We start from the raw sequence: 15,928 nt of genomic DNA, 5'->3' as shown, positions 1-15,928 counted from the left end.
ATACATTAGATTCTTCTTCATCTTCATCATAATTAGATTCTTCCTCTACAATTTCATTTTCGTTGCCTCGGTTAGTTTCGACTCCGACCTCTTCTTGATCATTAGGTTTCACTCCTTTTAAATCAACTCCAAATTGATCATTAGGTTTCACTCCTTTTATTAAATTGTGCCAACTACTCCATTGTATGAGACATCTTTAATGGCTGAGGAGGGAGCCATTCTGAGTTGTATAAAATCATTTCTTAAAGGAACCTCATGTGGAAGGGATGGTCTTCGGGCACAACATTTGTTGGATGCCTTTTGCGGGGAAGGTTCCATTATTGCTGCTGAATTAGTCAAGACAATAACGAGGGTTGTCAATATGTGGCTTGGTGGGAGATGCCCACTTAATCTTGCGGAGTTTATTGCATCAACACCCTTAACACCTCTCCTTTAACCGGACAAAAGAATCCGCCCTATTGTTGTTGGGACGATTTGGCGTCGCCTGATGTCCAAGGTAGCAATGAAAGGGGTTGGCAAGGACATGGCAGCATGCTTACAAGATTTTAATTTTGGAGTAGGTGTCTCAGGAGGTGCATGTGGAGGCTATCTTACACGTTGTGAACAGGTTTGTCAGTAAACATCACATAGATGCTAGCCTCACTATGTTAACTGTGGACTTCACCAATGCTTTTAACCTAGTTGATCGAACATCTATGTTGCTTGAGGTACATATGTTGTGTTCATCCATATCTCCTTGGGTAGAATACATGTACGGTCAACCCGCAAAACTATATGTGGGAGACTACCATATATATATTCATCTACAGGGGTACAACAAGGTGATCCTTTGGGGCCTTTATTATTTGCTTTGGTGCTTCATCAGCTCGTAACAAAGATAAATGAGCAGTGCATATTATACATACAAGCTTGGTATCTTGATGATGGTACCATTATTGGTGACACTACAGAAGTGGCAAAGGCACTTACTGTCCTCCAGACAGAAGGACCTGTATTAGGGATTATATTGAATACTAAGAAAACAAAATTTTATGGCCCTCTTGTGATGGACGAAGGGGAAGTGATGGGATGTTTCCTGTTGAAATCTCAAGACCAAAAAATGGGGTCAAACTTTTAGGTGGTGCAGTCATCCTGGATGATGGGTTTGTGAATGAACTTGCCATTAGGAGAGCAGAAAAGGTAGTGGATTTAATGCATATTTTATCCAAGTTGCATGATCCTCAGAGTGAACTGTTACTCCTACGTGCATGTATGGGTATCTCCAAGTTGAATTTTGGCTTCGTATTTGCCATCCGGATTACATTGTGGAAGCTGTTGATATTTTTGATAGAGGCCTGAGGGAGGTGACAGAGTGCATTGTGGTTTGTGGGGGTCAATTCTTTGTAGATCTACAGTGGAGGCTATCCATATTACCTATTAGATATGGAGGCATGGGCTTGTACACTGGTAAGGAAGCATCACAATATGCCTTACTTGCATCGCGTGTGCAATCTTGGGGATTACAGGATCACATAATGAGGGGTAGCGGAGTAAAAGGCATGGATGACAACTTTAATAAGGCCTTGAGAACATTACAAGTAACTCTTCCTGATTTTGACTTTCATAGCTTTACCAATAAATACACTGCCCCCCTTACAGCACAAAGTACCCTGGCGAATGCTCTTTTTTGGTAAAGTGGTTAAGGACATGGATAGAGTTTACGGGTTATCAGATAAGCAGAAAGAGGTTTTTGGTAGCCTAGCAGCACATGCCCGGGATTTTCTCCTCGATATTCCGATTAAGGGCCTTGGACATAAGATGACTTCTTTAGAGTACCAGTCCATTCTTAAATTTAGGTTAATGATCCCTCTATACCCTTCAGATTCACGATGTCCCGCTTGTATCACAGGATGTTTGGACTCATATGGGGAACATGAAGTTCATTGTAAGGTAGATCCTGGGTTCAAATATAAATATGACCATGTGACAGATACTTTATACGATGTACTATGGAGAGCTGGTATCTCAGCAAAGAAAGAAGCGATTGTCGATTTTTTGACAGACCCATTTGAAGGGAGATCAACACTCATACCAGCAGCTGTTCTTATTTTTGGATGGGCTAATGGAAAACACACATGTGTTGACCTTACTGGGGTCTCTCCATTAGTAGGTATTGGGTATGGCGTTTTTACAGTGGGACAAACAGCTCTTAAGGCTGCCTCAGGTAAGATATCGAAGCATGAGAAAGCATGTGTTGACAATGGAGATGCTTTTATCCCCTTTTATTTTGTTACTGTTGGTTATTTGGCTCCAGAAGCGGTTGGAATTCTCAAGAGAGTTTAGAAAGTCATGCACAGTAATGTCATGACCCTCGGTTCGAGAGAGTTTATTTTTAAGAGAGTAGGTTTTGCAATTCAAAAAGGGCTTGCGGCGTAGCTTGTTGCTCGCTTGAATGTTATGTAATTACTTAAACTCATTTGATTTAAATGTTATTAGATGCCTCTAACTGTACTAAAAAAAATCCTAAAGAGAATCGTTGTTCTGCTAGATTTTTATAGGTGCACCAATACGAATGAAGCAGGTATTACATCTAATATGAAATTTGGCAGTGGGTAATAGGTGTAACAACTTAAGTCAGTGTTTGTTCAATCCGGACTAAGTCCCATGGTTTTTCTACAAGATTGTAGTTTTCTCATTATATTTCTGGTATCTGTGTTACTTCTTTTCCGCATTATATTGTTTTATCTTCGTAATTGTATCATAGGTTGTACATAATTACACCTGGATAATATTGACTCAACTTAAAAAAACCCTACAAGACTTGTTTCTTTTCGAATTTATGTCTTGAAAATATATATCAGAGAAAGTAAACGTCGTAAAAACCTAATATGTCGGTGCTTGTAGCGATTCAAACCTATAGACATGAATTTTAGTTTGAGTCAACCGAGTTCAATTTACTTACTACCAGGGTTTGATTGTAGTAATTACTTTTTCTTACAAGATCGTGATTTCAAAGGATGGGTGAAGGTTTTCAAAGGTCATACTCGCCCAACAGTTATTGTAAGCGGGGTAACTTTTGCCAAGGATATTGGTGAACATGACGCAATTGAAATCAATGTTGCAAGGCATAATTATGATTTATCGAATGTTATTATACATTTCATAAGCCCAGATCTTCAACATCATGCGACTACATGTGAAACGTCGAAAGAATCTTGGAGACCGTATTTGAAGGGAATACCGTAAGGAACGAAGCAAGGATTCAAAACCTAACATCTGACTAGGAAAACCTCTGTATGTATAATGGTGAAAATTTTGATGAATTTAACCAAAAACTCTCAGATAGTTAACTCCTCACATTTGTTAGGAAAAACTATTCTAGGCAAAGGTATTGTATGTCAGATTATCAGGTCCCTACCATCAAGATACGAGTCAAAAAAAACATGTTATCACAAAAGCAAACGATCTTTCAACACTAATATAGATTTATCTAGTTAGTAAATTGATGAAAGATCTTTGATAATGAACACATGTCTGAAAAAAAGAAGATGAGTGTCTCTCTCAAATATGTAAACAATACTAAATCCTGTGAGGATAAATCTAGTACGCCAAAGACTAAGGATAATACTCCACGATAATTTAATAAAAATATGAAACAAAAAAAAATATTTTTTAAAGATGCATCATCTCCTTATCATAAGTCTCGTACTTGTATTGATAGCGTCAATGCTTTAATTGTCGTGGATTTGGGCATCTATCATATGTATGTCCTAATAGAGACTATAGAAAACCAGCTTACACTGTAACTCTTGATGATATGCATGATAAATATTATCAAGAGTATAAAACAGAGTTTGGCTATGCCGCCGAAAAATCTTATCAGGACACAGATTCTGACTCTAACGAAGAAGTGTTCCATGAAGATCCAGTTGTTAATAAACTTCTTAAGGAATGTCATCAGAAACTATTTGAAGCTGAAATCTTTTTATTCGATAATAAAGTTTAATATGATAGACTTTGCAGTAAGAAAAAAAAAACTTGCAAAACCAACTTGATTTTGTTGGTACAAACGATTATCTCAAATAAACACGAGGTCTTAAAGAAGAAATCTTTGAAGGTTGTGATCAAGAGAAGGTACTTCAAGCAAAACCAGATAATTTGTAGAATATTAAGATGAACTTGTTATTTCATTCAAAACATGAACATTTCAAAGTTTAATTTGGATCATCTAAGAATGATCTAGTTAAGACGCTTGAAAAGACCAAAAGTTGGAAAAAAAAATATGAGCTTAAAAGAAAGCTTGACTCCTAGTAATAGTTCAAAAAAATTAACCTCGATATTAGGAGCATGCAGAAATCATCGTGATACACAACGATTGCAACGAAGTAAAATATGTCAATGCTTAAGATTAGGGCTGCACAAAATGGCCGACCCGACCGCTAACCCGCCCAACCCGACCGCAAAAAACCGCACCAACCGGAAACCGAGTATCTAGCGGCCCTGGATGGTAGATATATTTTAAAACCGACCTTGATACGGTGCTATGCGGTGGTGTAGTTGTACCGACCGCTATGAGAACCGACCGATCAAATATATCTATGGCTAAGAAACCCTAACACCCCACATATAAATACCTAGCCTAATACACCAAACCTTACCTCTTTCATACACGATTCTTTTTTCATTATTCTTTCTCCCATTTTCTTTATTCCTCTAGGTTGCAGAAGAGGAGGCGACTCTCCATTTTCATCTCCTCTTTAACCTTTCCATTACTTTTTCATTTCTACATCACCACTGTTGATTTTAGTCGATAATCAAATGGATTCTTCAGCTCCAGGTAAGGAACAAAAGCTTATTGATTGATCTTTATGCACTCTTATTAATGATTTGTTGATAGATTATGATTGATTTAGGTACTGTTAATTAGGGTTTAGTTTGGTTTTGATTTTTTTGATTGATTAAGATTTAGGTACTGTTAACTAGGGTTTAGTTTGATTTTGATTTTCTTTTATTGATTTGTTGATTGATTACAATTGATTTAGGTACTGTCAATTGGGGTTTTGTTGGATTTTGATTGGTTTCTTTATTTATTTTTGATTTGACTGATAATTGGGGTTTGGTTTAGTTTGATTTTGATTTAGCTACTGTTAATTGAGGTACTCTTATTAGTAGGGTTTAGTTTGATTTCGATTTATTTTGTATGATTTTGTGTTTTGATTAATTATTATCTCTTATGGGTGGATTTTTCTCTATCTATTTTGTTTAATTTTTTTTTGAAGAAGGAGAACATCAATAAAAAGATGATTTTGCTCTGTATGGCATATATGATCATTTGATTTTTCACATGCATGTGACTATGAATATCTAAATGGCCTCATTTTTTACTTTGGGTGTGTGTTAATTTAATTTGTCTTTCACTAGGGACAATATTTCTTATGGATCATTTTTTGTTGTGCTCTCTGATTATGATTTTTTGCCAATTTAATGGGGAACTAACAATGATGTCTTATGTTTCCTTCAGTTGTGACTATGGATGTGGATCAATCAATCCCAGCATCAACCCCTGCTACTGTGGTATGTATTTCTTATGTATCATTTATTTGTTCTTTTTTCTTAACTTTTTGACAAGTAGAGGAATATTCAATTGTACGCAGGTGGAACAGCACTTTTCTGATGCTAGAAGCCGTAGAGAAATATGAGAAAGCTTTTAGAAGAATGGAATTCGAAGATAAGAAATTCAGGGAGAAGTTTTGTTTTAGTATGAATGCATCTGCTGCTGCTTCTTCTATTGAAGATCGGTATGTTTTTGTTGAGCATGAGACACGTAATTATCTGCTTAAACTTATCAAGTTTGTTTGTTCAAGTTAATCATTATGAATTTATTATTATGTTTTTTATTAAATTGATGTCCTTTTGTTGCAGATGCTTCTAGTTCATCGGAATGTGATTCTGATCCAGAAGCTGGTGTCGGTAAATCCAATGCAACTAGGGCCGGTAAGAAGACAAAGAAATCAGTACATGCTCCCTTTTCTGCTGATTGGAGCAACGTCAGAAGTTTTGTGAAGTTCCTCAAGGTATTCTTCGATGCAACTATCAAGTTTTCTGCATCCACTTTTATTACGTCAAATTCGTTCATGTGGCAACTCTGCGTCATTCATCAACAACTGGCTACATGGAGAAACATTGAAGACCCATTCATTTTTGACATGGCTACTGTGATGACTGACAAGTATATGAAGTACTGGGGGTCATATGAGGCTATGAACCCTTTCCTTTTTATTGCTGTACTGCTTGATCCTCGCGAAAAAGAAGTTGGATTGAATTTCAGGCTTGAGATCTTCTGCAAGGATGATTTGGAGAGGGTTGCTGAGTTGAGGGACTGTGTGAAGAAGGTCTTAGAGAGATAATGCTGAAGAGATTGAGACAGGTATTTCTATCTTTTTTCTGTTTGTGTTAATTATAACTTTTTGTTTTGATTTTGAATCTAATTGGAGTTTACTTTTTCTTGTAGATATCCTAGGTCCCGTGACTGCAGAAGATTGATAGAGGGAGCTAATGACAGCTAATGGTGTTCGATGAACGGTATGTTTCTGATGTTATGTAATTGCTTGAAGTATGGACAATCATTCGACTTCATACTTATGTATTTTTCCTCTTGTTGTTTGTTGCAGGTGCTACTTGGAAGAACCTCTGGAATAATCTATCCTATTGGAGTTTTCACTTACACATTAGCTGAAGAATACCTGGACTTTGCATATTAGTTGAAGAATAAAACCTTAGTGATATCGTATGTTCATTCTTTATTCATTCATTCTTTATTCTTACAGAAGTATCAAAACAGTTGAATCTGGTTTGCTTTTAGTCTTGCTTTCAATTTTCTTGAGATTATTAATTTATTATCAGTTTGGTTAAGAGATTTTTCAGTAGATTATTGAATTTATTATTATTATTAGCAAGTTTCTTTTTAGTTTTTACTGTTACAGAGAGTAAAGTCTTCAGTTTTCACATATTAAGTATGATTGTTTGTATCATTGACATACAAACAGGTCAGGGAACAAGTATTCCAGTGTAAAACTGGAACTGGGAATGGTCGGGTTGGGCTGGGTTTTTCGGTTTACCCGATCCAACTCTGCCCGATTTATATTAAATCGCTTAACCGCTACCGAACCGAGTCTGGATCGGGAGGTTCACAACCGAACCGATCTAGAAATTCACCATTAGCTGGTGCAGCTGGAAAAAAACCCGACCTGTATGGTTCTATGATCGGTAGAGATGAAAACCGATCCGAATCGACCGTTGTGCATGCCTACTTAAGATTCCTCTCAACCAAAAGCTTCCATTTACGACGAAAGTGAAGTATCTCCGCCACCTGCTAATGACCAAAATACAGAATTATATCAACCCCCACATACACATTCATGTAACAATAAATGGGACCCATACCCAGACCAATTCATGCGGTTCCGAGTATTTGGGTACCTATTGACAGCCCTATGATGTTTCTCAAGATCCAATCATACCCAAAATGTAAAAGAAAACTAGTATATATTACATGAATATATATAACATGCTTACACATATCATATACTCCTTCTGTCTTTTCTTTTATCTGTCGTATATTTTATCTTGGTCTGTGTTTTTTTTTTTTTATATCTGTCCACTTTATTTGTAGACATATTTTTCCCCCCTTAAACTATCAAATATACATTTTTTTTTTATAATCAATCCAATATCTTAAATAGTACTCAAATCAGAAGTAAGCCCATGAATCAATTCATCAATTCGAACTCAATTTCACAAAATTAGATCTTTAATTTAAGAGAATCCTAATTAGTCATCAAGTATGAACTCGTTATGACTCAGACTATAAATTCTTAATCACGCAACAACAACAATGGCAGACAATGTATGAAATACAACCAAGGGTGGCTAAGGCTAAGCAAGCCTCTCGGCGTACAATCTTGGTGCAGCCGAGGTACAAATGGCGCTTGCTCAGGTTAGTTGGTTAAACTTGTAGAATCCCTTCTTTCTTATAAATACTTGTTTCTCTCTTGGATTCTTTGTTATAAACCGTTAGTTCTTGAAAATGCTCAAGAAATATATATCTTCTTCTCTTATTCTTTCTGCTTATTACTACTCCACATTACATGTATCATCAAAACAAGTTGAAGAATCATAAAGGAAGTTGAAGAAATCAACAACACGTCTACATCGAAAGAAGAAGGATCAAGGATCATCATCAGAATCTAAGATTAGTATTCCAAAACGATTTTGGACAAACTTCACGAATGAAGTATTGTACTTCAGATATTCACCTTTGTTTGTTCACACGGCTTCTGGAAGTTTAGATGCTAAAGAATTTAATCAATAGGTTGCTAATTATGAACACTTTTCTGGAAGTGTAAGTTTCAACCTTTTCTTGTTTTTTTTTTGGTTTTCTTGCACCTGTTTATTGATTTTGATGTGTATTTGTTTTGGTTTACATACTCAGGTATAAGTTAGCAGCAGATCAATGTGAAGATAATTCTAATAAGGCTGCATTCATAGGGTGGATGCTATAGACTTTAAAAATAAAATTTTGAAATATAGTCTTTAAAAATAAAAATTTGGGATAATGTTCTTCATTTGGGATAATGAACTTTTCTTTGCCTTTTCTTAGTTCCTTTGTTTGTCTTCTTCTTTAGTTAATATCCAAAACTTGAAGACTTCTTTGCTTTTTATCTATTTCTATATAACTATCACATATCTTCTTAACGACATCTTCAAGCATTACTCCATAAAAAAAAAGTTGTGTTGTCGAATCAAGTTGAGTTTGAAATTGAGCCATTTGGGAAAATTGAAAAAATAAATTAGATTGAGAAAGAGAGAAATAGAGAAATTAGATTGAGAGAAAGAGAGAAATAGAGAAAAAAATTGTGTAAAAAATTTTTGGTGTAATTTCTTGTTTGAAATTACCTATTTATAGGGGACAAAGAACTAGTCGTTGATGCTAGACTTTACATCGAGCGATATACATTTTAGCGCTGGCGATAATGTCTTTATCACTATCGGTATTATCTATATCGTTCGTTAGAAACTCTGTTGCTCAGTGGTTTTCCCATAGTGGCGCAACTCATTTGCCATGCCACCTAGTATATCAGACAAATTTTTTTTGACACATGCATAGGAATAGGCCTTAGAAACTTCATACTTTTGTAAAAGGTAAAGGATTCTACGATTCCAGATTTTTCTACTTTGAAACTCTTTGTAAATGCATTTCCCTTCTTTGATTTAGTGTTATAAAAATCTTTCTTATTATTATCATTAAAAAAAAAAGTGGTGGTGGCAATGTTGAAACGAAGAGTAAAAAAAGAGAATTGAAGTCTGAACCAGTTCTAAAATCTCAAACTTCAGAATAAAAGGGTTTTCAATCTGGTATTTTGTCCACCAGAATCGAACCCATATCTAGCAATTTGACAAAAATCCAAATCGGTAGGCTATACTGAATAGTTCGACTTAGACCAAACCTAATCTAATAGAAAAATGAGTTTTTTCTTCAATTTAGCCTATTTTAGAGTGTATTTGTTTTTTTTATTGACTCGGCTCGAGTCAGATAGCAGATCGTTTGTTTAAAATTTTAATTCACATCTAACCCGTGATCTGACTCAGACCTAAACCTTCATTTAAGGAAATAAAATATTTCCGACTTATACCAAGCCACCCACATGTTTTTGAGTAAGATCCAGATTATTCCTGTGATATCAATCAGATTTAGACGACCCAGATTAGCAGGATAAAACAAACAAGGCGCTGGAAAAAAAATCGAAGAAGTAAAAAGTATCTTTTCTGAAACAGGGGTAGTTTGGTCAGTCTTGACTCATGCCAGGATTGAATAACCTTCTAGTCCAACCTCTATGCGCCCTTCATATTTCAAATCCATCTCACTCCATCTCGTCTCCGTTTTCCCTTATCCATTTACTCCAACTTAGGGTTTTTCAAGCGATTGCCTGAGAGTTTCATTAATTCAGGTTTCAACTCATCTCCTAATCTCTGTCAAAATGAGTTTCCCATCGCCTTCTCAAACCAGTGTTGTTACGCAACCTAATCGTAGTGTTCTTAGAAATTGCATCCTTTCTCTTTACAATTAAGGTTTTAGATTGGGTTTTAGGGTTCCAAATGAATCCTTTCTTCTAATTTCAGTACATGTACCAGCTTTTAGTTGCCAATTTCATAATCATGGGTGGTGTTGCTACTTACCATTTGAAGAGTGAAAAACTCACTACACCAGCAGAGATGTACTGAAATTAGATTGGGTTTTAGGGTTCCAAATGAATCGTTTCTTCTAATTTCAGTACATGTACCAGCTTTTAGTTGCCAATTTCATCATCATGGGTGCTGTTGCTACTTACCATTTGAAGAGTGAAAAACTCACTACACCAGCAGAGATGATTCAACCTCGTTACGACCCAGAGTATAAATTCCTAATCCCGCAGCATCAGCAGCGGCAGCCAATGTGTGAAATACGGCCAAGGGTGGCTAAGGCTAAGCAAGCCTCTCGGCGTACAATCTTGGTGCAGCCGAGGTACAAATGGCGCTTGTTCAGGTTAGTTAGTTAGACCTCTTCTTCCTTATAAATACTTGTTGCTCTCTTGGATTCTTTGTTGTAAACTGTTAGTTCTTGAAGTTGATCAAGAAACCATATCTTCTTCTCTTATTCTTTCTGCTTATTACTACTCCACATTACAGGTATCATCAGAACAAGTTGAAGAATCATCAAAACAAGTTGAAGAAATCAACAACATGCCTACATCAAAAGAAGAAGGATCATCATCAGAATCTAAGATTAGTATTCCAAAACGATTTTGGATAAACTGTACGGATGAAGTACTGTACTTCAGATATTCACCTTTGTTTGTTCACATGGCTTCTGGAAGTTTAGGTGCTAAAGAATTTAATGAATACGTTGCTAATTATGCACATTTGCTGAACACTTTTCTGGAAGTGTAAGTTTCAACCTTTTCTTGATTTCTTTTTTTGGTTTTCTTTCATCTGTGTATTGATTTTGATGTGTATTTGTTCTGGTGTACATACTCAGGTATAAGTTAGCAGCAGATCAATGTGAAGATGTTTCTGATGAGGCTGCATTCTTAGGGTGGAGTTATAATGTGAAGCTAGAACTGAAAAGGCACAATTCTATTGTTGAACAGGTAAGCGTACTATGAGGATTCTTTTTTCTTGCAATGATTATGCTGAAATAGGATTTTATTGAGATTTTTGGGGAATTCCATCTTTCTTTTTCTTGCAAGATTACTAGGTTAGGTCATTCAGTTGCTTGTGATATTGTACATTTAGCTTCAAATCAGATGCCTAGGAACTATCTTCTTTTCTTATGAATTTCTTTGGCCATTTCTGTCAGATGTAATCTTATAAACTTATAATGCAATGGGTAATCCAGTTTTAGATCCTAGAAGGAAACCTTCGTTGCCATCAGATCAGTATAGTTTAGGTCTGTTTATTGAGAAGTTTCACATGGGTATTTTCTTTATTTCTTTGTGTTACACCTGATGCATAATATCTAGTTCCCTAACAGGAACAGAGACAGTTAGGAACTGTCACATTCTTTGTCGCAACGATCTTGAAATATTTCGGTTAATTTAGGACAAGGACCCATAACAATGCTAAGAACTGGATATGTTTTTGCCTTGAGAACATGACGTACATGAAAATTAACAACAAGAAACGTGAATTTGTAGATGTAGATCAAATGCAGCTGTTCTTTTACCTATAGAGTGTACATAAAAGTTTATAGAAAAGAATAAATGGATGATTTATATGCAGTGTATATAATTCATTAGAATTGTATTATTTAAAAATGATAATGTAATTCTTCAGAGATAAGCAGTAGATGAGAATGGATCACAGTCCTTGAGAATTAAAAAGTTTCGCCTTTCGAAATGATATATTCAATCAAGTTTATCCCTCAAGCTCCTGCACGATTTGTGTACTAGATGTTTATTAGGAATGTGGCATCTAAATGTTTTGAACGTTGCCTTGTGTACTTTTACGGTTTTCATGATATTGTTTAATGATTATCTTTGTGCATCTGATTTTACATTTACCAGCTAGTATGATTTTCGGTGCGTTCATAGAATTTATTTACAGTAATATATATTGAAGAGATTCTCCTTGTGCAGAAACTGGGTTTAAACCCTACAATAGAGACCGCCCTTCATCCTGCAACAGCGAAATACAAAGACTTCTTGTTAGCAACTGCTTCCGGTAATGTACAAGATAGTGCTCCAGTACAGCAGTCAAAAATTCCTGCTTATACTCTTGGTGCTATGACGCCAAGCCTGAGACTCTATGCCTTTCTTAGTAAGGAGATGCAAACACTTGTCAGTGCTTATGTTGATTCTCACCCATACAGCAAGTGGTTCGAGGAATATTCTTATAAAAGATTCAAGGTGTGTTGATCATTAGTCACTGATCTTTTTCCTTGATTCACCTTTCAAACACTCCTCAAGACTTTAAGAATTATTGATATTATTTGCATAAGGAACTTATGAGCCTTTTTTACATTTCTCTTCAGGCATCATATCGGGATGCTGAGGAATTGCTTGATAAGCTATGCAACTCTTTGTCCCAGGAAGAGATTCAAGTCGTACAAAGGCTTTATCGTCATGCTATGAGACTTGAAATGGACTTCTTTTATTCTCGGCAGTCTGAGCAAACCCTGATCCTCCCAATATATCCAAATCTTGATGCTAAGAAGGAACGTCTGATGCTATTTGCGGATTTTGATTTTACATGTACCAGTGTGGCTTCTTTGGAAATATTAGCAAACATTGAAATATTGAGTGCTCAAAAACCTGATCAGCAACGGCAGGGTGAGGATAGAGATGGACATTCTCAGATTGCATCAATAGATTTGGGGAAGACTTGGGAGCTTCTTTCCCAGCAGTATGCTTTGGAGAATGAAAATTTCAAGAAGGAAATTATGCTCGGTAAAAAAGGTATGATCAGACAACAGAATCATGAATTGGCATGTTAAAATTATGTAGAACGTTTTGAACTCCTTAAGTTGTTGTAAACAGAAAGAGAGCAAGTGTTTGCTTACTTTCTTAGATGTCTGACCCTCAAATCTCAACCTTGTGTTCTGTTTTTCTTTTCTTTGCAGCTGTTAGTTTTGATTATGGACGACTCTACAGGGCGTTTGAGAAGCTCTCATCTCCTGACGGGCAAGCAGTTCCAAGAATATTTGGTTCTGGTGTATTGAAGGGCATAAGCTTGGAGGGCATAAAGCAAGCTGGCAAATGTATGAAACTTCATAATGGTTGCTTGAACTTTTTTGAGAAGGTGAACAACCCGGATGTATCTGTCACTGTAATGTCATGTTGGAGTGGGGATCTAACTAGGTCAGCTCTTTCAGGTACTAAATCATTTCTTACTGTAGAAATTTTTGTACATCTATGCACAGATTGCGCTATCATCCAACTTGGCACTTTGCAAGGTCTTGGTCATGAGAATAGGTTCCAGTATATGCTCCTTTCAGGTCTAAAACTCTATTCCTGAAGTCTTTTTGCATGGATACTCTTTAAGCGAAAACATTTTTGTATTTATTTCAGGTGATTCAGACATGTTGAACGTAGACGGGAATGAGTTCACTTATGCAGATGGAATATTTACGGGTGATGTAACTCGTCAGGCACATCAGTCTGCTATAGCTAAAGTTGAATATTTTGACGACATGGTGTGGAAGTATGGACAAGAACATATCCGTATTCCCCGTAGTGTTTTCATTGGTGACTCAGTTGGTGACTTGCTATGCCTGGTTTCAGCTGATATTGGCATTGTGGTTGGGTCAAACAAAAGCTTAATTGAGGTAGGAAATCACTATGGTATTACATTTGTACCTCTGTATGCTGCTGTGGTCAAGGAACAGATAAAACGCCTCGAAACTGATGCCTGGATCTGGAAAGGTGGTATGTGTGGTATTCTTTACACAGTTACTAGTTGGACTGAAATACACGCACTCATTCTGGGTCGTGATTTAGTGAGGAACTGTGATCTCTCATGACTAAATAACTTCTGGCACTCAGCTGTTGGAGACTGGAGTATGTACAAATGCTGTGTGATGGCGAGTTTTATCAAGGGCCCCAAACTGAAGTAGCTATAACTGTCTGAATGATGATGAAGATTTATCTGTATAGTTTCTAGTTTTTTGTTTTTCACATCTGTTTTGTCTATAGATTTTGGTATATGTTCTCCTTACCTCTTTGAAATGGTAACATAACATTGCAGTAATACTGTATAGAAGCAGGATTTTAATACAGATTTTTGAGTTCGACTTTGACTTTGAGTTTGACTCGATGAATATTCTGCACATTTTTAAATTTTGAACTAGGAAGTAAGATCCCTTGGTCCCACAGAATCAGTTTATCTAACATCAGCATCAGCAGCACCTGTACTGAGTAGACTGAGTTTAAGCTGTAAAGATGATGCGTCATTTTTTTGGTCTACCTGCACCACAGGATAGTACTGTACTACTGGCCGTACTGGATAATAGTCACTCACTTGATAAATTTTTTTGTATGCAACACCCCACAAGTTCTGCAAAGAAATTTGCACAAAAATATTGAATAGGCTGCGGAATCGTCGCTTATACCTAGTTTTATTCCCAACTCGGATTTCCCCCCGTTTTCTTATGTTTTCAAGGTTTATTTGCGTATTTTCTAAACGTGTGGTTTTGGCTTTATACGAGTCAGCTGAGCTCAGGCTCTGACAGACAAAAGAAGAATGTGAAACTAACCTTTGAGTTTGTTGAAACTACGAAAGTGCCATTCGCGTGTTGTTTTAGCGTTTTTCGTAAATACCCATGTTTGTTTTGTCAAATCACGAGCTTGTCTGTTTACCTAATACCTGGTGAGAAAAATGGTGACAAGTGACGGCAGGCTGAGGCCTGAGACTGATTCGTTTCGTGGTGGGATAACTGAGTCTGACTCACTGCTACATACTGTGAAAAACAGATTTTGCAAAGCTATTAAAGAATGCCAAATTTGTTATTTTTCTTTTGCCACGATTAGATTAGATGAGTGACACTGCAGTTTCACAAATTGGAGGCGAAGCTAGATAAGTTCTTATAAAGTTCCTCCGTCGAAATTACCTTTTTTTTTTTTTTTTTTTTTACATCTTCATGGATTGCATTAGGACTAACTGTCATGATAACTCTTGAATATGCAGACGTATTTGTTTACCGGAGGTCCGGAACCATGGATACGTAGAGTGTAACTGTAAATTGTCACCTCCTAAAAACCAAGTATACAAATATTCCTTATTTTTATTTGGTAGTTTATTTTTAAAATAAACTAATAACCACATAAAGAGTATTACATTAACTAGTTGGAAGCCTAACAAGCTAAGCTCCAACAACGCACTACTACACGAATTGAACAAGTTGTCGTGCTAACTTACCAGCGAGCCTCATGGGTAACCTAGCCAAGGGAACCGAAGCAGGAGGGGGCTGAGATTGTGTCACAAGGGGGGCAAGCTAACTCTACCGTCCATGTTAATTCCTGCAATATTACGTCATTGGGGACTTGAACCTGGAACCTCCTGGAACACATGAAACTTTGGGAAACGGGGATGACCAGCTGAGCTAAGGGCCCGTTCTTTTAAAATTATCATGTTATTTTTTTCTTCATTTCCAATGTAAAATTTTAAAATCAAATATAAAGAAGGGTATTTATTTACCCTGATTTGTTGGGGACCTGGAATACACAGATTTGGGTTCAAATAAGTATCCACCTTGGTTCATGTAAAGTAGAGATATTAAATCCATAAAATTTTACACTTCCCCATAGCTTTGGGTATTCCCAAGGCTATTGATAAGCATTCAAAATTGGTTCTTTTTTTATTGAAATCTATCAAATCAAGTCATGTCATTTAATAAATATATATTCAACATAAAATG

The 15,928-nt window shown here is 36.3% G+C and overlaps 2 protein-coding genes across 4 annotated transcripts; both read left to right on the top strand.

Moving 5' to 3' along the window:
* The first annotated feature begins 4,653 nt into the window (after nucleotides 1-4,653).
* On the top strand, nucleotides 4,654-6,931 carry LOC113274132 (zinc finger BED domain-containing protein DAYSLEEPER-like). Of its 3 annotated transcripts, none has more exons than XR_003322814.1 (6): nucleotides 4,654-4,816; nucleotides 5,501-5,553; nucleotides 5,634-5,777; nucleotides 5,902-6,406; nucleotides 6,491-6,561; nucleotides 6,651-6,931. XR_003322814.1 is itself a non-coding variant. In XM_026523616.1 (6 exons), exons 2-4 carry the CDS (start codon nucleotides 5,513-5,515, stop codon nucleotides 6,384-6,386), a joined length of 687 nt encoding a protein of 228 aa, XP_026379401.1. In that variant the 5' UTR covers nucleotides 4,654-4,816; nucleotides 5,501-5,512; the 3' UTR covers nucleotides 6,387-6,406; nucleotides 6,491-6,561; nucleotides 6,651-6,931. The 3 variants fall into 3 exon arrangements, 2 of the variants coding, with proteins under 2 accessions (XP_026379401.1, XP_026379400.1); XM_026523616.1 differs by having other exon boundaries at nucleotides 5,643-5,803; XM_026523615.1 differs by having other exon boundaries at nucleotides 5,634-5,803.
* Nucleotides 6,932-9,908: 2,977 nt separating this feature from the next.
* Nucleotides 9,909-14,311, top strand: LOC113276229 (bifunctional TH2 protein, mitochondrial-like). Its single transcript, XM_026525808.1, has 7 exons — nucleotides 9,909-10,561; nucleotides 10,705-10,961; nucleotides 11,054-11,165; nucleotides 12,153-12,422; nucleotides 12,548-12,971; nucleotides 13,136-13,387; nucleotides 13,584-14,311. Exons 1-7 carry the CDS (start codon nucleotides 10,547-10,549, stop codon nucleotides 14,033-14,035), a joined length of 1,782 nt encoding a protein of 593 aa, XP_026381593.1. The 5' UTR covers nucleotides 9,909-10,546; the 3' UTR covers nucleotides 14,036-14,311.
* Nucleotides 14,312-15,928: the final 1,617 nt, after the last annotated feature.

The sequence above is a fragment of the Papaver somniferum genome, chromosome 4 (genome assembly GCF_003573695.1).
Source record: "Papaver somniferum cultivar HN1 chromosome 4, ASM357369v1, whole genome shotgun sequence".
NCBI classification, from domain to species: Eukaryota; Viridiplantae; Streptophyta; class Magnoliopsida; order Ranunculales; family Papaveraceae; genus Papaver; species Papaver somniferum.
Note: the sequence above shows the minus strand (reverse complement) of the source record. Positions and strands in the feature narration are given on the sequence as shown.